The sequence below is a fragment of the Schistocerca piceifrons genome, chromosome 1, assembly GCF_021461385.2.
Source record: "Schistocerca piceifrons isolate TAMUIC-IGC-003096 chromosome 1, iqSchPice1.1, whole genome shotgun sequence".
Taxonomy (NCBI): Eukaryota; Metazoa; Arthropoda; class Insecta; order Orthoptera; family Acrididae; genus Schistocerca; species Schistocerca piceifrons.
In genome coordinates, this window is record NC_060138.1 from 1,041,105,929 (window position 1) to 1,041,130,214 (window position 24,286).

At 42.8% G+C, this 24,286-nt stretch overlaps 1 protein-coding gene across 1 annotated transcript in view; it reads right to left on the bottom strand.

Moving 5' to 3' along the window:
• LOC124777433 overlaps positions 1 to 16,888 on the bottom strand; it is a 553,086-nt gene extending 536,198 nt beyond the window's left edge. The window contains exon 1 of the mRNA XM_047252838.1: positions 16,412 to 16,888. Coding sequence (XP_047108794.1) covers positions 16,412 to 16,456 — 45 coding nt within the window. The 5' untranslated portion in view covers positions 16,457 to 16,888. The remainder of the gene's footprint in view (positions 1 to 16,411) is intronic.
• Between the last annotated feature and the right edge of the window lie 7,398 nt (positions 16,889 to 24,286).

The window sequence follows — 24,286 nt, forward strand, 5'->3', positions numbered from 1 at the left end:
CGCGTCTCCACAATCGCATCGCCAACTGTCAACTTGGGCAGCTTTATAAGGTTCAAAATGGTTCAAATGGCTCTAAGCACTATGCGACTTAACATCTGAGGTCATCAGTCCCCTAGACTTACAACTACTTAAATCTAACTAACCTAAGGACATACACATCCATGCCCGAGGCAGGATTCGAACCTGCAACCGTAGCAGCCGTGTGGTTCCGGACTGAAGCTCCTAGAACCGCTCGACCATAGCAGCAGGCCAGCTTAATAAGGAATGAAATGTCCCGAACTGATTTGTTACTGAGGTGACATAAAATGACTACTCCACGTTCCAAGGCGCTGATCTGTTTTGACCGTCTCATTGTTGCTGGTTCTCTCTCACAACACAGTACTCCCTGTTTCGTTTTATACTGGCGGATCCTCGTCTCGTGACGTCTACCGGTCAGTTCCGCATTACATACCGGTGTCGGGGTACTTTTGCCCAGTACTGTATATAACGGACCTCAGTGTTCTTTTAGCTGGAACTTCTTCGAAAGGAAGTGTAAGCAGACACCTTTCCATACCCAGAAAAAAAAGTCATTTAATCCACTGACCCACGACGAGATGAGGATCTACGCCCTGAAAACGCGTCCTAGAAGAAAGTACGCGTGACTAGCGCAGATTGGTGTTTTAATTTGACTTTTGACCGAATAGAAAGGCGCACGCAGATACCGCTCGAGTGACTCTCATCTCCTCCTGGTGGGCTTGGCAACGCACCCAAACACCGCCGCATTCAAAAGTGGGCCACGAGAAACAAAAGGCACTGCCAAGGCAGGCTGCAGTTGAGAAGCCAAGTCCTGGCCGCGCTCCCAGCTGCAGAGCCGTGTGAAGGCAGCCGGCGCGCGAGATCCGCAGACAATTCCGAGAGAAATAGGGGTCGAGGCGAGGCTGGGATCGGATGAATGCGCCCGCAGCGACACACAATGGTGTCCGCCAGGACCCACTTGAGCTGGTTAAGCCGGCGGCTGCGGTCAGGGGCCAACGGCGCGCGCCAGACGGCCAAAACGGGGGGTCTGATGGCTGTCAATGCCGGCGAATCACATCTGCATTCGCTGGTGCAGGTGCTGTCTTAATAGAGCGCTGCCAAGAGTGTCAGAATCTTGAAAACCTTGTCAAAAGTTCAAAATATGCTCGAATATGGCCAAAAAGGGGTACAATAGGCTTTCTGATTCTTCTGATAATTTTTATATCAAAATTTCCAAATTCGAAATAAGGGATCCAATATGGCGAAAAGAACCTGAAAAAAAACAGGTGCACAAAAAACGTTTTCAATAACATTTATAATTTTAATTCTGAACTTTATTACAAAACTGCCTCTACTACTGTTTACATTACAGAAAACATATATATTAGTTCCAAAAACTGAACGTCTTATAAGTCGTATTAATATTTTTGCTGAGGGGAAATTAAGAATTACAGGATCTGTTGAATGGAATGAACATTATAATAATGGGTACAGAATATGGATTGAGAGAAAACCGAGGAAAAAAGTAATGAGAAGTAGCAGAAATGAGAACATCGACAAACTTAACCTCACAATTGGGGATGACGAAGTTGGAATTCTGCTTTATAGGCAGCAAAACAATCCATGACGGATGGAGCAAGCAGGCCATAAAAGGCGACGTAGCACTGGCAAAAAGAGCTTTCCTGGCCGAGAGAAGTCTACTAGTACGATTTGGCCTTGATTTGAAGAAGAAATTTCTGAAAATGTACGTTTGGACCACAGTATTGTTTGGTAGTGAAATATGAGCTGTGGGAAAACCGGAAGAGAAGAAAATCGAATCATTTCAAGTGTCGTGCTACAAAGAATGTTGAAAATTGTGCGGAGTGATAAGGTAAAGAATGAGGTGGTTCTCCGCAGAACCGGAAAGAAATATATGGGAAACACTGCCAAAAAGAAGGGACAGGATGATAAAACATGTTAAGAAATCAGGGAATAACTTGCATAGAGCTCGAGGGAGTGTAGAAGGTAAAAACTATAAAGGAGGACAGGGATTGGAATACACCCAACAAATAAATGTTTGGCACAGGAGAAGAATTCGTGGCGGGCCGCATCAAACCAGCCAGAAGACAAATGACTCAAAAATCTTCTTGTGAGTCTTGTTCTTCATTTCCTCCGCCACCTTCTTCCTGACCGACACCTGTATCCTCTTCATCATCCTTAGCATCTGATTCCCCGTGATGCTCTGCAGAAGATACCAAGAGGGCAACAGATTCCGAAACAAAGTTTCCACTCTTCTCGGAGATTGTTTCCGCAAAGAAGAAATATTAAGATCGGTTGTTTCAACGAAGATTCCGGAACACGTCCTCCATATTTTTCACGCGAGAAGACTTATGGACTATTCTTAGGCTAAATTGCCTACTAACTTGTTTTTTGATTCCTGTGCACCTTCCGACAGTCGACTGATTGGTAAAACTGTAGTAGTTATATTTTTATTTTGTAACAGTTTATTAGCAGTCAATAGAAATAGAGATTGTATGATTATGTCTACATATGTTCTTTATTCGCATTTTACTAAAATCTTCAATTCTATTTTCTTAGTGTAAATAACGGTATTTTCCAACTTCCTTTGTAAGAAACAGCTGGCCGATTCTAAGATCAGGATTCATTAGTACCAGCATCACTCCACATCTACATCATTACTCTGCAATTCACATTTAAGTGCTTAACAGAGCGTTCATCGAACTAAAATCATACTATCTCTCTACCATTACAATCCCGAACAGCGCGCGGGAAAAACGAACACTTAAACCTTTCTGTTCGAGCTCTGATTTCTCTTATTTTATTTTGATGATCATTCCTACCTATGTAGGTTGGGCTCAACAAAATATTTTCGCATTCGGAAGAGAAAGTTGGTGACTGAAATTTCGTAAATAGATCTCGCCGCGACGAAAAACGTCTTTGCTTTAATGACTTCCATCCCAACTCGCGTATCATATCTGCCACGCTCTCTCCCCTATTACGTGATAATACAAAACGAGCTGCCCTTTTTTGCACTCTTTCGATGTCCTCCGTCAATCCCACCTGGTAAGGATCCCACACCGCGCAGCAATATTCTAACAGAGGACGAACGAGTGTAGTGTAAGCTGTCTCTTTACCGGACTTGTTTCATCTTCTGTGTGTCCTGCCAATAAAACGCAACCTTTGGCTCGCCTTCCCCACAATATTATCTATGTGGTCTTTCCAACTGAAGTTGTTCGTAATTTTAACACCCAGGTACTTAGTTGAATTGACAGCCTTAAGAATTGTACTATTTATCGAGTAATCGAATTCCAACGGATTTCTTTTGGAACTCATGTGGATCACCTCACACTTTTCGTTATTTAGCGTCAACTGCCACCTGCCACACCATACAGCAATCTTTTCTAAATCGCTTTGCAACTGATACTGGTCTTCGGATGATCTAACTAGACGGTAAATTACAGCATCATCTGCGAACAACCTAAGAGAACCGACCGATAAAACGATACTTCTGAACTCCGAACTTTTTTTCCATTATTTGTGGCCACCTTTTCAGGATTCTGGCCCACTGGGCGCCTGTGTCAATGTAGGCTGGAGGCTCTCGTCGATCCCGTACTCTACAGTGCGTGGCAGTGGGTACTACATAACAACGTTTGTTACTCCCTGCTAGTCCCACATGCACATGCAAGATTGAGGTGGTTTGGACATAAACATGGAAACACCACAAGAGAAGTGCATGCTTGACCGTAAATACAGATTCCAGCAAAGCCTGCAGGTGATGCTGGCATATCTGACTGCGATCGGCACCTGTGAAATGCCCTCACTACCTTGCAAGTTGTAACGCAGTGATTTATATAAGAATGGATATCGCACATGGTGAGGCCACAGCTACTGACCAAACCAGTCCCTACCACAAAGAAGAGAGCGAAATGAAATTAATTGTTTAATTTCGTTCACAGAATCGGACTCCTGATAAAATTCCGAGGAATTGGACAGTCAGCTTAGACCAGTCAGTTCATTAATTAATAATTTTCCACACTTAATTCCGCTTTTTATGCAACTCATATTAACATCCCTACGCGAGCAGACCACCGATATCTCGTCTATATGGAGGGCCAGCTGTTGGTTAAAATTTAAGCTAATGCCGTGCGGTGGCGGAGGATAACAGTTCCGTCCCTCGTTCTGACAATTAGTGCCCAAACAGGTGTCCTAACCTGGGCATCATAGGACGGTGCTGCCCCGTCCGGTCGAGGCTACGTGAACTACGACTCCAATTCCTGTTATGTTGGCTGCGGGAAACTATTTGTTACTCGCGGACGCACATAACTGTGCGCCACCCGCGGTTACCAAAAGCACACAGCGCCCCCCCCCCCCCCCCCGGCACCATTCGTTTGCAGTTTCTGAATAAAACTACTACGTGAGAGTTATTGTGCGGAAGTTACGCCATTTTGGTTCAGGTTTTGCCTTCCAATACTCTGCGGATAACCATGCGTCTAGCCATCCGCGATATGTTCGTCATGGTTTATGTCACGGAGAGCGGCGCAACTTCTGTGGTGTGACTGTGCTATCGTGAGATCTGCACCATGAGGTATCAGCAAATGTCGTAGCGAGTTAAGCTTTACTGCCAGACACCTGTTTTCTGTCATAGCATTCATTACCCACGGCTGGCTAATTTTTTTATTGTGTTTAAATCTGGTATACTTTCCACATTCTCTCTGTACGTGTAACTAGTTATGGAACCATTTGTGACTTCTAACTTGGCCTACAGGAAGTCAAATGCTCGCCAAATCGCTCTTACATGTATGAGATACCTTTAGGGGACTTGTGACAGAGTTACCCCGCATTTCTGTGTTTATTTCATTACCAGAATCTACTAACTTTCATTGGTTTTTAGCTTCCCTACCGTCCCTTCTTGTTTAATTCATTACTAGGCGATGAAACACTTGTAATAGGAGACAAAGTCCGACGGCTGTGACAGAAGATGAGCAGGTGAGTGATCTGTTAGGGAACAACCCTAGTCAGTAAACCACCCGAAGCCGCTTATTCCATCATTCCCTAGTCAGCCAACAGACGAGCTGCAAAATGTCCGTCGTAGTCAGAACAGTGTTCTGTGTAATTGCGAGCGCCTTATGTCGAAGATACCTGAATACGCACGGGGCAAAATTGTTGTAGTTCGTTTGGTGGGTGCTTCCATAACCAAAGTACCCGAAGTGTTTGGTGTTTCAAGAGGTCACGGTATGCAAGGTTTATACCGCATACAGGGGAAGCGAAAAAAATAGGCTACGTCACAATGCGGGCGAAAGTGTGATCGTGACAGGCGGCCATTGAAGAGGATAGTGGGGAAAAATAAGGGGATCACAGCTGCAAAAATCATTGCAGTACTGAATTCCGAAACTTGTACCCTGTCCGCGTCAAAACAACGAGAAGGAAGCTCCACAAACTGCAAGGTGAGCCACAATTCCAAAACCACTATCAGTGATTCACATGCCCTTAACAGGAAATCGTGGTGCCGAAGCCACAAAGCTCGGAGACATGGAAGAAAGTCATTTGGTCGGATGAGTCTTGTTTCACAAAGTCTGCAACTTCTAGCCGAGTTCACGTCCCAAGAGTGTAACGTGGCGGAGGTTCAGTGATGATTTGGGCAGCCATAGCTTGGTACCCCAAGCGCCCCACGGCTACTCTGCCACGTCACATTGCTGTGAAGGATTGTGTGGCCATTTTGGCTGATCAGATCCATCCCATCGTACGATTTTTTGTTCCCCAATAGTGTTGCGGTGTTCCCAGACGACGGGTCACTATTCACACAGCTATCACCGTCCAGCACTGGTTTTGTGAGTGCATAAACATTTACTGTAATCAGTGAAATTAAATATAAACTCTAGTCTACCTACCTAATTTACCTACTAAACGCCCCAGGTTCGAGTCCCGCGGTCCGGGACACAGTTTTAACCTCGCAGGACGTAAGTTTCAAACCAGCGCACACTCCATTGCAGAGTGAAAATTCATCCTGGTCATGGCAAATGATTTACTGACAGTTCCTAAACTTAGTGACACCTCACGGTTAGAGAACTTGTATTCTTCAGTAAGCCACTGTTGCGGATTTCATCTATTACATCTCTGCGAGTGAGTTGTTGATTGCTGAAGTCAACGTGCTAAATCTCTAGGAAATTCACACCGTTCTAGCCGCTTGCAAATGTGTGGTTAAGAGCCACCACTGATTTCAGTCTGAAACAGTATACTCGTTAGTATAGAGAGTGGTAGGAAACACCCCGAAAAGCTTGTAAGGGTACAGCAGGGTAGGTTGTGCTGAGAAATAAGTGATAAGAAAAAAATTCGGTATGTTGCGTTGTTTCCATATTAATTAGCACTGAATTTAGCCAATCAGATCGCTTCGCGCGCAAATTCACGCGGTCAGCAGATACAATTAATGTCAGTTGATCTCATAGTGTAAATGATAGCGCACGAGACTGCTCAGCCTTTCGCTCGGGTTATGTCCTTACTATAGCCCGTGTCCAATTTTTGCATCGCTCTCTTGTTTGCTTTTAGGAAACCAAAAGCAGAACGCGTTCGGCTATCCCATCTCTGGTGGGTCACATGAATTTGCGGCTTAACGGCATGACTGGCTAACTTCAACGCTTATTAACCCAGAAACAGTCCAACATATCGAAATTTCTTCTTAACAGTTATTTCTCAGCACCACCTCCTCTTAAACAGCCTTACAAGCTTTTCAGACTTTGTTATTACTCTGCATGTGAGAGAGAGAATCGACTTAGTACTGTAGGAGAATACGGCCAATGGGCGTGGCCTCATCGAAATGAATTACACTAGCGTTTGCATCACGTGGTATTAGAAAACAAAAACATCTAGTTTAGGATGGCAGACGGCGTTTGAACCTGAACGCTACTTAACAAGAGTCTAGTGTTTCAAACACTGCCATTAACCAGAAATGTGTTGCCAAAGTAATCGTGACACACTCCCTCATTGCATGTTTGCTACGGATTAGCATTATTGTCTACAAAGATTTAATTGTCGAGTAAGCGATTAACGTTGAATAAAACCTGATTACTTTTTACTGAAGGCTACTTTTCCTTTTACACTGTTCAATATCGTGATGGCTTGTGTATTATTTTTTAGTCCCATCAAATCACATTGTTCCCGATCACTGGTATCAGTATGTGAGTGGAGACTATCGTACTGAACGATCAAGGCTGGGCTCGACAAAAAATGCACAGAAGGTCTCTCTGGCAGTGACGCGTGACTGCTTTTCCTGATCGGATAACAGGTATCGGGGGATTGGGTGAGTTGGGATAAGAGTATGTATTTCGAGCAGAACAGGAAATGATAAGAGCTTCTGCATACCAGCACATCTGTCACGTGCAGTAAGATAGTAACGGCAAATAACAAGATATTAGGAACGTGTTTGCTAACGTAAGAATAATATCGGAGGATATGGAAAAAAAGTGCAGCTGTAAGGAGTCTTTAGTTTATAACTGTAATCAAGCTGCATAAAGAAGTGCATTAGTAACAGGAACCGTTCCAACATGAGCTCACTGAAATATGCAATTTTTGTTCAGTATAATGTCAAGTATTAGATTTAAAATCGTTGGTATATCCATTCCAACACAGAGTACGTTACAAAGCAACAATAAGCCGTTTGTGCACATCAACCACTCGTTGTTCCGTTTAAAGAATACGAAAAAGTCTGTGTCCAAACGGACACTTGGTTAAGTTGCGCTATACAACTGGAGCATAACTTAACGTCGCCAACATCCCATACTGAACTGCAAGGCACCTTAACTCTCAACTGAAAAATGATAAGTTGAGACACAATTTCAAAAGGGAATACCCCGTGAGAAATAAGAACATAATAGTTAAATGAAAGAGAATAATTTATCTAATACGTAGTGAAGGTGAGATCAATGTTTAACTAATCAGCATGCTTTGAATTTTATTTTATTTTTATTTTTTTTGTCTCTCTCTGCACGATTGGAGACTGCCGGCTCTTGGAACAAGAGTACGGAAAATGAAATAAATACAAAGGAAACGACAGGTCCTCATTACTCAAAAGTACTCTTAAAGTCATAAGAACTTTAACATATTAATATCTTCATAAATGGCTCTTCTGTCTCATGTTTCTTTTAATTTCTCTACCCTTTCCTCCTTTCTTAGTGATCTCTTATACATCACGTTTGTCATCAAATTGCTTTCACTTGCTGCTCCTGGTGAAATACTTCATGCAATACCTTTTTTAAAAGATTTCTTTACTTGATCAAATCTACAATAAACCCACTTCCGATGCTAATTTGTGGGTCCTATTAGTATACATGACAACTGCAGCGATATTACACTTCCAACAGAAATCATGAAACAAGTAAAAATAATAATTTATAATTTGGTTAATTGCTAAGAATTACATCTCCTGCCTACAGCGTTACAGGTTGTGCCAGTGGATATACAAGCCTAGCACAATTTATCGGCCGATGCCCACCCAGCTAATCTCAGTGGGCGTGCCCCAGACACTGGGCTGGCCCACAAGACTTTGTCTCTCACTGCAGTCTTCTTAAAAGATAACTTCCAAATGAAATATGCTTCCCACCTTAAATCTAATTCTATACTAGTACTAAATTAAGGGCTGTTGTCAGGTTCATGATAATCGTCGCACTTTCCTCCTCAACGGACCGGTGCGACCTAGCTACGTCTGTGTGTTCTACTATTGGTCATTTTCCTGTAAGAAATCTTTCAAGACCTTTTGTGAAATTTCGTCAGACAAGGTGTTTAATACATCAAAAGTTTCTTCTTGCCAGATGGGACTATGGTAAAAATACAGGAATGTGTATATATGACCTGGAACATGAAGCTGTTTGTACGCAGAGAATTACGATGATGGTTGGTTTGTGGGGCGATCATCAGTGCCCGTACAAAGTCCCAGTGTTCACACAGACCAGTTTTGTACACAGACCAGTTTTGTACACAGACCAGTTTTGTACACAGACCAGTTTTGTACACAGTCCAGTTTTGTACACAGTCCAGTTTTGTACACAGTCCAATCTAGCTACAGCACGAATGACGATGATGAGATCACGAGGACAACACAGGCACCCAGCCCCCGTGCAGAGAAAGTCCCCAACACGGCCGGGACTCGAACCCGAGACGAAGTGATCCAGAGGCAGCAACGCTAACCACTAGACCACGATCTGCGAACGCACAGGGAATTCGCAACGCCAGAAACATGTAGCGAAAAGCAAGAAGGCGTGCATGATGCAGTGATTGGCAGTATCGCGCTACTTTGCGTAAATGATCACGAAGAGCCCTTAAATTTCGACAGACGATAAATCCATGGAGAGTCGCAATCGTTAAATATCTAGCAGTGTGCGTCTGGAGCGGTTTACAATATGACTACATTTAACAAACTGTAGGAAAGAGATGACACCCAGAGATTCACTGTAAGAATTGCAAGGCAATTCAATCACGAACAGCAGGCTACCCTCTTTCAACAGTTTCTTGAGTATCGTCTGACAAACTGAGATACTTGCCACATGACGCTAGGAGGAGTTACACACAAGGTAACAACGCGCAGCGTGACGTGTTCGTTTTGTAGGCGCGAGAAGGTCACGGTGTTGATCATCCCATCGCAGTGCCAGACACTGTAACAGAAGCGTTGGGCACTGTCGTGGGGCGGTTTACTGTTAAAATTCCGATAGTATGGGTACCAAGAAGCGGAAATACGATGTAAGCCAACTGGCAGTCATTCTTGCTGATCTAAATACCCTTCGCTTGCACAACAATATCTAGACGTACTGTTCCGGGAGTGTGAGGTTCAACCGGCGTCCGGCTATACAGTTTACCGTAGCCCCGCTGAATCATGTCGGGCGCACGGTGGGGTGGACTCTTCAACAAGGTCGCAGTCAGTTTTCTCCACTAAAACATAGCAGTCTAAGCGAAGTACTCGCTGTCTATGACCTCCGCGGAGTATCGAACTAACCTGTATTTTTCTAAAACTATTTTCTATCCTCTTTCCTGCGAATGTCTAGTGTGTCAAGTTAATCGTGCAGTCAGAAAAACTTCCTAGCATCTTATAGCACCTAAAATAGTCCGGAAATACCTACTGACGTTATCTATGGACGTCCTCATTTGTGACCAAACTACGCCAGCTGTGTAATTACCCATTAAATTACCCCTTCTTTACAACTAAGACAAGTCGTGTGACGTGAAACAAAAGTGGCACACACAGTGTTGGCAGTGCTAAATGCTACCACACTCGGCTGACACGAACCACTGCAGCTACAATTTCTTTCTGAAAATGAAAGAAGAACTAAAAGGAAAATTGTTCTCTGACACATTGTGTCTGTAACAAAATTTGGTGTGAATGGTACACGCTACTCTCTCCCCTCGCCCCCCTCCCCTTTTCCCCCAATTTGTTCCTAAACATGCTTAAAGCAGTACGAGATTACGCAGGAGATTCACAAATTATGTCCAAGCTAGTCACTTCCGTGTTTCGTATACATACGTAAATTGTAACATACATAAAAAACTAAATTGTCACTAGAGCCGACATATTCACCGTGGTAGAATTCAGCTGTGATTTTTCCCATCTTTTTTTACGCTATGACTATTTCAATCACACTCGGTCATCTTCAGGTCTAAGAACAAAGTAAACTTTCAGTTTTACTTAGTTTTTAGATTTGAGGATAATCGAGCTTGATCGAAATTAGTCATACTGTAGTAAGAATATGCAACTAAGGAGGAAAAATAGAGATATATAATTTTTGAAAAAAAAAAAAGCTGGTTTTATTATATATACGGCACGTGACAATACACAATGCGCCAAGTACCGTAGCTCGCCAAGCCAGATGTCGCATCCGAGAGCGCCCTGCAGTTTCACTGGGAAACCGCGAAGCTCATTACCAACGGCAGTTTCGGAACACAGGAAAAGTGTCGGAGAAAAGCGGCTACGCTTAGCTGGCAGCGCGAGGAAGGGCGGCCAACCTACTCAAGCGAACAGGCTTGTTTTGTTTCAGCTTAGACAACGGACGCATTTTTCTAGGCACAGCCGACAACATAGCACTGCACAAAGTACGCCATATTTACAATTAGATCAGCTAGATCTTTTCCAGTTGTCGCATTTACATAGAAGGACGATCAGGCATTGTATCTACTGAGTGTCCTACAAGCAAACAAAGCAATTACCTTCGAAACTAGGAAAAACTACTTATTTATTCTCTAACAAAGTAGCTGATCGCTTCAAAATAATCTCGCTGTCAAATGAAATCATTGTCTTGAACAGACTATGTCGTAGTTCATTTTACAGCTTCTCCGACACCGGCTGAAATCCAGTATTCACGTATGCAGTAACTGACCTTTAAGAAATGCTGGTTTCAACGCCCAAAGAAATACAGGGTGAGCATAAAGTCTTGCCCTGATCACAAATATTTTTTCTAAGGAACTATGCGAAACATACCTATGTGGTCTGTTGCAAACTGTAGCTTAACTCTTAAGTCAATAACATTACTACCACGCTCGCCGGGCATAACCCTTCAAGCATTTTTTATGGGATTACGTTAAGGATAAAGTGTTCCGTTCACCAGCTGCTGATGTACAAACTATTATGGTACGAATACGAGATAATGCAGAGGCGTTGACGCCAAAGATATGGAGATAAAGTGCATATGACGTAGAAACTAGATGTTCTACGAGCAACAGACAGGGCACAAAATAATCTACCTATGTTGTATCTACCATAGTTCCTTAGAAATAAATTTTCGTAACCATGTAAAGATCACCCTGTATTTCACCCATCTTTAGTGACTCATGTTCGTTTTCCGTTGCTGGTAGCTTGCTCGTTAAGTTTCATGCATTCAGCAGCCTTACTTGCTTCGAAAAAGTAATCCACAGTTTATTTCCGAACAGGGCACGTACGATTTTACAAACAGTAGTGCAGTTGAAATGTACGGTGATGCTAACGTGGAATAAGTGTGTTATCGTTGTTGAGGTATTCCGTCCGAAGATTGGTTCGATGCAGCTTTTCACGTTAGTCCATCGTATGCAGATCTCTTCACTCTGCATTAATTGATACAGAGTATATCCACTTGAACCTGCTTACTGTAATCCCTCTGCGACTTTAATGACCCCTCCACCTCATCACCACCATTACTTTCCTCATTTACCAAACTGACGATTCCTTCCTCGTGTCCTATCAACCGATCTCATCTTTTAACCAAGTTGTGCCGTAACATTTTCTCAGATTTAGTACATTCTCATTAGTTATCCAATCAACACGTCTAATCTTCAACACTTTTCTGCAGCACCACGTTTCATTATTATTTAAAAATGCACCAGTACTCGGCCGTAAAGAAAGTGCAAAGTATAAACGTTACTGTCTAAAATCGTCGTATATGCTCATATAAATGAAAGCCAACAGAATTAGACAAAAAAACAACAATTACTGAGAAAATCTTAAACTCACAAGAGCAGTCCCAATATCTGAATTGGGGTGGAAGGGGTGCTACTCATTAGTTTCGTGGTGAATGACTCTGGGTGCACTAGCTATTAGTATTATTTACATACTACACTTTTCTTCAGGCTGATGCTGAACCGATACGCCTGTCTGTGTGGCTTGGCAGGGAGAGAAAGTTCGGTCTGTGAGGCTATTTTTCTTTATATTTTATTTTAAAAAGGCGGGTAGGTGTAGTTACCCCCTCCGGATATGCCCATGCTTCCACATGTTAAGAGATGTTACTTGGGATATGTAGCCTGGAATTTACTAGCGTCACAAAGCATTCAACTGCACATACATCTAATTTGATCGAATAGTTGAGTGAAAACAATAGAAACTGTAAAAATCCCACAGTTATTTAAAACTGGGACAAAGATTTCTCACCGATCAGGATAATTTGTTGCATCTATTTCGTTTAAATTTTCACAACCAAAAATAAAACCGAAATCTTGGACCAGGACTTGCAGAAAAACTGCTGACGAAAAGTTAACCACAAAATAATGGGTGTGATACTCATCGAAAGTTAGCGGTACTGCAACACTGATACTCGACTGGAAGCCAGAGGACTTATCAGTGGCTAAGTACTGTGTATCTCGCGGTTTACTGTCCGAAACAATGGCGGGAAGCTGTAAGTCCACCAGTAAATTATGTCGCGACTCAAAACAATTTATGGTCCAGCTGCATCCTGCAGCTTAGTCACATCATGACAGATTAACCAATATTCAAGCTATTATTTGTCATTAAATAATCTTGGGGAATGAAAAAGCGTAGGGAAAAATTAGAGGAGAGTAATGTCTTTTTTTAACAACAGGAAGTCGACAGTTTCGTCAGGAGAATGAACGCAACAAGAAGGTGGGCAAACTGCTGACATGTAAAGTGGCAGGAATGATAGCAACTTCAGCAGCAAAACACACACTGCAGAAGGTCGGTTACTGGGAGGCGTTATGACTGCACCTATCGACACACACACACATCAGTCCTTAATGAAGTAAACTTGCGGCGCTAAGACAGTTGCCGAGCGTCTAGTGCAGTTTTTAATTACTTTAATGCGTGGAAATAATTTTGTGGCACAGAGGAATACTGAAGGCTCCGACTAACGTAGAATGAACTCTTGCAACACCAGAGCGAAACTATTTTCGAAAATTCGTTAAGGAGAACCTGCCCTCGCGATAAACAAACAATAAGCGTCGAGTTACGGGAATTAGTATTGCATTTAATAAGAGTTCAAGCCACGATCAGGCGGAGTTATAAATGGTCTTCCTTTGTTTTCTAAGTAGGTAACATGTACAATATTCACCCACGAACTGAAAAAGCTGATGATTTGCGGTTACGTTGTGGCAGACACTCCCCACGTAGGTTCTGCAACAGATCCCAATTTCGTGCCTCTTCTCATAACTTATATCAAGCAGAGAACTTTCCAAGATAAGAGAAAGCGAGTTTGACAGCTGGGTGTGGCAATAACTGTTATATACCAGCAGTTACAGAACGCAGACGTCTAACAGAATTTATTAGACTAAATGAATTAGCAAGTACCGGTACCACGAAATGATCAGATTCTCTTCAAAAATCGCATTTAACCTGGAAGTCAGTGACTTGTAACATTAAGACGGATTCATATCGCACGAACCTGGTTAGCGAATTCCTTTACGGCCAAATTCGATCGAGGAAGAACCTTGCCATGGAAACATGGCATTCGAAATGAGGTGATTTTCGAAATACATAATAAATCGCAATGAGTATTACACACCTGGAGTTTTATTTGCAAAGTAACCTCGGCTGATAGTTACCAAGCGCATTATCTGCAAAATCACATGGTTGAATGGACACACAGTAAATACAGGCTTCGGAACTACGAATTTAATTCCAAAGGAAGGACTACTAAATCTTCCTATATATTTTCAACGAACACGTCTCATTTATGTGAATTTTGCAATGCTAAGTCATTAATTGTTATTAGTTTTTATTTGATACCTTGCATGTTTGTGGGCAATGCACAACTTATTTATCTTTTATTAAGATTCAACTTAATGTTACCATGACTAATTGTAAAGCATGAACGTGTTTACTACAGTAAAAAAAAATTAGAAAGGAATAAATGAAAAAAATGAAAGTTTGTTTTCTTGTTTCATCCTGAACATAAGGTCCTATACTCCAGTTGACGATGGTTGATTATATGGAATATATGTTTGTGTTCGGTTGTTTCACAGTAGTCCTAAATGAGTAAAAATAAAAAACCAAAGGTAGATGCTTAACAACTGGGCGTTTTACTCGTTAAAATATTTTTTGTAGGTGTGATAAGCCTGAACGTTGCAATGTAGAAAACCACAGATGGTTGCTTCCATTTCGACAAGATTGCTACACGCTCGTAACATCGGCAAGTAGCTCTAAAAGCAGTCAAATGTACAACAATGGCATTCACAAAATATGCAGTGGCGTTTGACAGTGGGCCTGCAATCACACCTGGAAGCAATAATTTTCACGAAACAGAAATACCACACAAATTCAGAGGTAGAAAAAGCGAGAACAAGTTTCGACTGCAGAAAGTTGAATAAAAAATGCGTACTATTTGATGAAAAACAGCTCGGTAAAAGCACTAGGCATCTTGTGAGGAACCTAGCTGCAGCCTATAGCCCTTTCATATGCTGGTCTACTAGTGCATGCATCGCGCAAAAAGGATTAGAAAATTTAATGTATGAAGGCATACAAGAACTCGTACGTACTATAACAGTTATGCAGTGTAAGATAGTACATTAACAGACTCTTTCACTGCCTGTACACGATTACTGGTTATAAAAGTGGTAATTAATCATTACTCGCTGAAGTTTCGTTTCAAGTTAAATCATATTTCTTTACTTGTGACAATTTATCTCGCGGTGCTGTACATTTCACAAGGAATAATTCGCTGCCATTTGAGGTCGCTTAACTGCTACAAGCACGTCAGGCAGAAAAGAAGTGACAGGAAGGAAAGCGAGAAGGGTCTTGCATATGTGGCGGGCGGTGCCCTGGAGATGCGCCAAACAGCTGACTGCGCAAGGTCGCACCGCCTTGCAGCTGCGATTCGCACCAGGCGACAAACAACTCAATAGCGGCGCACGCATGCACTACACACATCAGACAATATCTTCAGCTGGCTGTACACCACATATCATGGCTTTAGTACTTTCGGTATCCAACCAAACATCTGCTGGCCGGCTGATATTGTTACGGAGAACAAGGCACCCATTATGAACTCCTTAATCAACAGGGCACTTCTGCCCGTTAACAATTAAAATGACACAAAACTGAGAAAACACACAAAAGCCAACTTCTGCGCATCGATACAGTGTACGTACGATTTCTGTATATACTCCCACCCCATCGGCAAACCCTCCACTGATTCTTATCTCAGTTTCAAACAGAAAAAGCTGTTCGACATGAAGATAGCTCCTGTCCTCTGGCATTTGTTGATGAAAAACATTTCCTCTACAATATTACACGGGTTGTATCCCCTGCTACACTAGTCCCTACACTTCAGTCAGTATATTAGTCAATAATATAATATCTAGATAGTTTTTTGAAAACAGCGCCTCTAAAACCGGGTGGGATGTAACGCGTAATGCCAACAGTTTGAGTACACTTTTGATAGAAACAAAATTTTATCTTCTCCAGTCAAAGAAATCCACGAAAATGCACGGAACGTAACATACCACAAGAGAAACATTAAAAAACCAATGTGCACCTAGCATTTGACTTAACAATGGTACAAGTAAAAACCTGCAACAACAGTGCGAAAATATGCAATTATTTCGTTCTTTGTCACTTAATACGCTCAATTATCTTCGTAAAGTACCAAAATAATACATATTCACTTGCAAAGCCATCTGTTTCTTCTGGATGATTTGTTCTTATTGCAATACAGAAAGGATGGTGTTTTGAGTTCGTACTTACCAAGTAGAGGAACGGCGCACAGGGTACGTAGTACCCACGGCTCATCCTTGAGAATTCTTCGTCTCGCTGGTCTTAACACTCCACATAATCCAAATCTTCTCGCTACGGTTCAGCTAACACGGTATCAGTCGGAATTTTCCACGCCAGGGCACTGCAGACCCGCTCATTTCGTCTCCTCTCAGTCGCAATAGAATATTCACGCCTTTTCCACGAGTCACAAAGCTCTGTCCTTTCTCATTGATAAGCTAACACATAACTGTAAACGGCAAGCAAAGGCGATAATCTGTCAAATGCTCACTGCGAAGAAATATCACTGTTTCTGCTCTTTAAATGAGACGTCCTGTAAGCTGTACGATCTTGAACGATGTGTAGAAGCACACTTTAGCCAGTCAGACAATATTTATCCCGCCACGATGAGACAAGTGCCTACACTCACTGTTTACGCACGAAGCGACATGTCGCCATACTGCTCGCCGTCGTGTCTGACTCAGCTCTGAGCGTGCGCCGACTGTTCTGCGACCACCGCGCCACCACTTCCTGCCGCGGCCAGCTGGAGTACTACTCTAGACCAGCTGCAGAACATCCGTCGGCGGCGCGCTTTTTAAGTTCCAGCGGAAGACAGCACCCAGGCAGAGCACATGTGAATCGTGAAAGTAAGTTTGTAGTAGGCCGTAACGACATGCACTTAATTAAACAAAAGGAGAAAAAGAGAGAAACTGTGTTTGTTTACTTATAAATGCACTGGGACTCTGTGCTATTAAGTTACTAGCTGTTAGTTCAAGATTATCACTAACGAATCCAACGTTTTTATTTTGCGTACAAGGATACACGTTGCAAGCAGTCAATGTTTTTGGTAATTTTACTGCTCACAATAAGAAGTTCTGGAGAATAATATCACTGTTCAGATAACATTTTTTGGACTTTTTTTTTACTTTGTAGCATACAAGTTTGATAAAAACTCTGCAGTCTGGGGACTTTACTGGTCTTTCAGTAGCTGTATGCTATAGTTGTGGCGTATTCTTTTGAACAAAGAAACATGACACTACATCCAAGCATGTGTGAATGTAGACTTTCTCGGTGTCTTCGTCAGAAGAAAAAGAGTATGTCACTCGTTGCAACATCGCAGTTTTATAATACCGCCACCCAACTGGAAACTCGAGAGCTTTCCGCCAATTGTATCCAAGTAGATGTAAGAGTTATTTTCGAAGCTATCAATGTTACTCTGAGGTATGTTCCCATAAGTTCCTTGGTAATTATTGGTTATTGTTCATCTCTATGGCAATAGAATGTGCTGACAGTCACTCTCTTTGGCGCTTTCTTTCATTTTTAATGCAACGTGAGTAGAATGTAGGTGCTAATAGTAAACAAAAAATGTGTTTGTCACACAAATATCGTTAACAGTTCTTTGAGGTTGTGATGCCAGCGTTAACTTTTTAGGTTAGAAATGGTTCTTTCATTTGCAAGAACGTTAACGAGTGTATGAAACCAATTGTTTAAAATAATCATAAACACGTATAAGTATAAAGTAATTTCAAGACACTGGTGATGATTTTTGTGAAAAAAAAAATTACTCAAGACCTCAAGACAGTTTCTTTTGCAGAAATGACTGGACCAAAAACTCGACGATTTATTAAGGAAGCAAATGAGGACCAATCAGGTAACTAAACAACCAAAAAACTGTAATATTGTCGACTGATCAGGCAGCAATTACTAAACCCCACAGGAATTGATCCAAATGCTTTGAATTTATCCCACATGTATGTAATTTTACTTTAAAGTTTTGGACTAATAAATCCGCATTATTGCAGGAAATCAGGTATTTTCTGTTTGCAACGTAGTAAACACAGAGGGAGGACTCACCGAACAAGTTTATCCGCTAATAGAGAGAAAATACGTAAACAAAGAATGATGGCGTGGGCGAACAAGTTTAGCAACAAAAATGACCTTGTTCAGCCACTTCTAAACAACACCGTAGAAGCGTAAATGTTAAGCGGAAGGAGCAAGGAAAGTCAGTATTCATACTACGAACTTCACTTTCACTCACTTCAGCTTCAAGTTTAAAACGCTCAAATTTCAAGTAAGATTAACGTACAATAATGCATAAGGGCAAATATTTCATTGTTGCGTAGTGAATTTGAAAGAATCGTGTTTCTCGCACGTATAACTATGCGTAGCATATTCGCGTATTGAAAACCTTGAAAGCTATTCGTGTTTGCATCCGAAAACAAATACCAGATGTAGTTTGTAAGAATATACAGTACTGGCTATTAAATATGCTACACCAAGAAGAAATGCAGATCATAAATGGGTATTCATTGGCCAAATACAGGGTGTTACAAAAAGGTACGGCCAAACTTTCAGGAAACTTTCCTCACGCACAAAGAAAGAAAATATGTCATGTGGACATGTGTCCGGAAACGCTTCCTTTTCATGTTGGAGCTCATTTTATTACGTCTCTTCAAATCACATTAATCACGGAATGGAAACACACAGCAACAGAACGTACCAGAGTGACTTCAAACACTTTGTTACAGGAAATGTTCAAAATGTCCTCCGTTAGCGAGGATACATGCAACCACCCTCCGTCGCATGGAATCCCTGATGCGCTGATGCAGCCCTGGAGAATGGCGTATTGTATCACAGCCGTCCACAATACGAGCACGAAGAGTCTCTACATTTGGTACCGGGGTTGCGTAGACAAGAGCTTTCAAATGCCCCCATAAATGAAAGTCAAGAGGGTTGAGGTCAGGAGAGCGTGGAGGCCATGGAATTGGTCCGCCTCTGCCAATCCATCGGTCACCGAATCTGTTGTTGAGAAGCGTACGAACACTTCGACTGAAATGTGCAGGAGCTCCATCGTGCATGAACCACATGTTGTGTCGTACTTGTAAAGGCACATGTTCTAGCTGATCAGGTAGAGTTTCCCGTATGAAATCATGATAACGTGCTCCATTGAGCGTAGGTGGAAGAACATGGGGCCCAATCAAGACATCACCAACAATGCCTGCCCAAACGTTCACAGAAAATCTGTGTTGATGACGTGATTGCAGAATTGCGTGCGGATTCTGGTCAGCCCACACATGTTGATTGTGAAAATTTACAATTTGATCACGTTGGAATGAAGCCTCGTCCAGAAAGAGAACATTTGCACTTGAAATGAGGATTGACGCATTGTTGGATGAACCATTCGCAGAAGTGTATCCGTGGAGGCCAATCAGCTGCTGATAGTGCCTGCACACGCCGTACATGGTACGGAAACAACTGGTTCTCCCGTAGCACTCTCCATACAGTGACGTGGTCAACGTTACCTTGTACAGCAGCAACTTCTCTGACGCTGACGTTAGGATTATCGTCAACTGCACGAAGAATTGCCTCATCCATTGCAGGTGTCCCCGTCGTGCTAGGTCTTCCCCAGTCGCGAGTCATAGGCTGGAATGTTCCGTGCTCCCTAAGACGCCGATCAATTGCTTCGAACGTCTTCCTGTCGGGACACCTTCGTTCTGGAAATCTGTCTCGATACAAACGTACCGCGCCACGGCTATTGCCCCATGCTAATCCATACATCAGATGGGCATCTGCGAACTCCGCATTTGTAAACATTGCACTGACTGCAAAACCACGTTCGTGATGAAAGCTAACCTGTTGATGCCACGTACTGATGTGCTTGATGCTAGTACTGTAGAGCTATGCATCGCATGTCAACACAAGCACCGAAGTCAACATTACCTTCCTTAAATTGGGCCAACTGGCAGTGAATCGAGGAAGTACAGTACATTCTGACGAAACTAAAATGTGCTCTAACATGGAAATGAAGCGTGTCCACATAACATCTTTTCTTTATTTGTGTGTGAGAAATGTTTCCTGAAACTTTGGCCGTACCTTTTTGTAACATCCTGTATATTATACTAGAACTGACATGTGATTACATTTTCACGCAATTTGGGTGCATAGATCCTGAGAAATCAGTACCCAGAACAACCACCTCTGGCCGTAATAACGGCCTTGATACGCCCGCGCATTGAGTCAAACAGAGCTTGGATGGCGTGTACAGGTACAGCTGCCCATGCAGCTTCAACACGTTACCACAGTTCATCACACAGTTCATCAATTGTAGTGACTGGCGTATTGTTACGAGCCAGTTTGCTCGGCCACCATTGACCAGACGTTTTCAATTGGTGAGAGATCTGGAGAATGTGCTGGCCAGGGCACCAGTCGAACATTTTCTATATCCAGAAGGGCCCGTACAGGACCTGCAACATGCGGTCGTGCATTATCCTGCTGAAATGTAGGGTTTCGCAGGGATCGAATGAGGGGTAGAGCCACGGGTCGTAACACATCTGAAATGCAACGTCCACTGTTCAAAGTGCCGTCAATGCGAACAAGAGGTGACCGAGACGTGTAACCAATTGCACCCCATACCATCACGCCGGGTAATACGCCAGTATGGCGATGACGAATACACGCTTCCAATGTGCGTTCACCGCGATGTCGCCAAACACGGATGCGACCATCATGATGCTGTAAGCAGAACCTGGATTCATCCGAAAAAATGACGTTTTGCCATTCGTGCACCCAGGTTCGTCGTTGAGTACACCATCGCAGGCACTCCTCTATGTGATGCAGCGCCAAGGGTAACCGCAGCCATGGTCTCCGAGCTGATAGTCCATGCCGCTGCAAACGTCGTCGAACTGTTCTTGCAAACGTCGCCATCTGTTGACTCAGGGATCGAGACGTGGCTGCACGATCCGTTACAGCCATGCGGTTAAGATGCCTGTCATCTCGACTGCTAGTGATACGAGGGCGTTGGGATCCAGCACGGCGTTCCGTATTATCCTCCTGAACCCACTGATTCCATATTCTGCTAACAGTCATTGGATCTCGACCAACGCGAGCAGCAATGTTGCGATACAATAAACCGCAATCGCGGTAGGCTACGATCCGACCTTTATCAAAGTCGGAAACGTGATGGTACGCATTTCTCTGCCTTACACGAGGTATCACAACAACGTTTCACCAGGCAACGCCGGTCAACTGCTGTTTGTGTATGAGAAATCGGTTGGGAACTCTCTTCATGTCAGCACGTTGTAGATGTCGCCACCGGCGCCAACCTTGTGTGAATGCTCTGAAAAGCTAATCATTTGCATATCACAGCGTCTTCTTCCTGTCAGTTAAATTTCGCCTCTGTAGCACGTCATCTTCGTGGTGTAGCAATTTTAATGGCCATTAGTGTATTCAGAATCAGTTAGATGCTGTACATATGAGATGATTAACTGTAGTTTTTTCCCAAGTAAAGATTCATGGAAGCGGGTTCTTTTCAGCAGATAGTCATTTAATGTCGTGTTTACACCACCAGTGTTCTGTCCATACTGACTTCTGTGGTACACTTTTAAGCCATGTGTAAGCACAAATCTCAGTCCAGTCAGAGCAACCCTGAATAAACGTTTCATGGGTATATAGCCACAGCATGGTGTACGATACTAGTGGTCTACATCTACATGATTGCTCTGCAGTTCACAAATAAGTGCCTGGCTGGGGGCTCATCGAACCACCTTGAAGCTACTTCTCTGCCGTTCTACTCTCGAACCACGCGCGGGAAAAACGAACGCTTAAATCTTTATGCGCGAGCTTCGATTTTATTGTGATGATCACTCCTGCCTACATAGGTGGGCGCTAACAGAATGTTTTCACACTCTGAGGAGAAAGTCGGCGATTAAAATTTCATGAGAAAATCCTGCCGCAATGAAAAACTCCTTTGTTTTAATGATTTCACCCTAATTCACGTATCATATACGAGGCGCTTTCTCCCTGTTTCGCGGTAGCACAAAACGAGCTGTCTTCTCTGAACTTTTTCGGTGTCGTCCGTCGATCATATCCGATGCAAATCCCACATGGACAGTATTATTCGAGAAAAGGACCCACAAGTGTAATGTAGACAGTCTCTTTCGTAGACCTCTCGCATTTTTTTCATTGTCCTGCCATAAATAGTAGTCTCTGGTTTGATTTACTCAGAACATAATCTTTGTGACCGTTCCAGCTTAAGTTATTCGTAATTTTAATCCTTAAGTATTTAGTCGAATTTACAGCCTTTAGATTTGTGCGATTTATCGTGTAACCGAAATGTAGCGGATTACTTTTATTACTCGTGTGGATGACTTCATGCTTTTCATTATTTCGAGTCAGTTGCCACTTTTCACCCCATACAAATATCTTGTCTAAATCTGATGACTTACTGATCGTCTTCATCAGGCTTGTTATTTTCTCAAGTAACACTTCTAGTTCACTAAAATGAGATTCACGATCAAATGCTAGCCCAAACAGCTAATTGGGAAATGAACAGTATCCGCTCCAGACAGAAGACTTCATCTGTTGTTGCTAGAAGTAATCACACGTCGTGATCAAATATAACCCAATCCGCTTGGTGAAGGAAGGCTGTGGCTTTGCGTTCTCCAGTACCATAGGCATAATAAGTGCTGCAGCGATCAACAACAGCCACTACTAAAGGGGCCTGCTTATGATATCCGAAATAGACGAAGTCATCACGTCTGCTTTGCATGAATTATCAAGTGCACATAGAAAACGAAGCTCTCTCCTAAAGCGATAATCGGCTGGCAGAGCGATCTATTGAAAAACGTTAACGCACTTACAGTTGACGACCACGCTCCAGCTTTCGTTTTCGAGACTGCATTGAATTACCAACAAGACTGAACCTTTGAGCTCCCATGGCTAATTGTCAATAATCGGTGTTTTTCCTACGCGACGAACAGAGAGGGAAATTGTACAGACCAGAGTTTCTCCATTTCGTACAACATGGTTCAAGAGTATGCCCTACTCATTAGTATCAGAGTATTTGTGTGGTCTTCACAGTACAGCAAGAAAGGTTTCTTCCTACATTTACCAGATACCAAGAGACGTCGACCGCAAGACATATATGGTTTATGATGGTTCCTTAGTTATCCCATGAACCTCTTCGGTAGTAAACATAAATGAATAACTGAATTTGGGTCAAAGGCAATGAAATACGTTGGGTTGGGTTGGTTTGGGGGATAGAGACCGAACAGCAAGGTCATCGGTCTCATCGGATTGGGGAAGGACAGGGAAGGAAGTCGGCCGTGCCCTTTCAAAGGAACCATCCCGGCATTTTCCTGGAGCGATTTAGGGAAATCACGGAAAACCTAAATCAAGATGACCGGGCGCGGGATTGAACAGTCGTCCTCCCGAATGTGAGTCCAGTGTGCTAACCACTGCGAGTGAAATACGTCAGATGTTTTGTCGCTCCAACACCAGAGTGAGGAGACGCTCTTAATTCAGCTAAAGATACCAGTAGAACATGATGATCATTGAATGTGATGCGGTAAACCTTAAATTTAAATCGTTTACTTCATTCTACTCCTCGTGTGTATTTTTGCACACCAGTAAATGTCAGACTAGAAATTCAAATGTTCGGCGTTCCACCCCTAGTTGATTTGAAGGCTTTTTTTTCTGTAACATATAAGAACTTTCACATGTGCAAATGCTCTGTACATATGAAAAATATCAAGCTATACACTATTTCTAATTTCCCGCTGAACTGAATGACCCCTGATTCAACCATCACCATCATAGGCCATCATCCTATACTAACGAGTATAGTTGTGTTCCTCAGTTATTCTTACGATTTTGTCTACATTGGTGACAGTAGAGTCCATTTCTTGAGTTGCAGACCTAATCACCGCATCTGGCAGTAAATGGAGGGAATTGGTTGCTCGGCTGTCTATCTCTCCCTAGCCGTCCGGCTGTCTAAGTCATATTTTCGAATTCCTCTTTCGAAACACTGTGGACCTTCGTGGACAAGACGACGCCATGCTGTCGAACAGAAGCGATATTTCCTGAGCTACC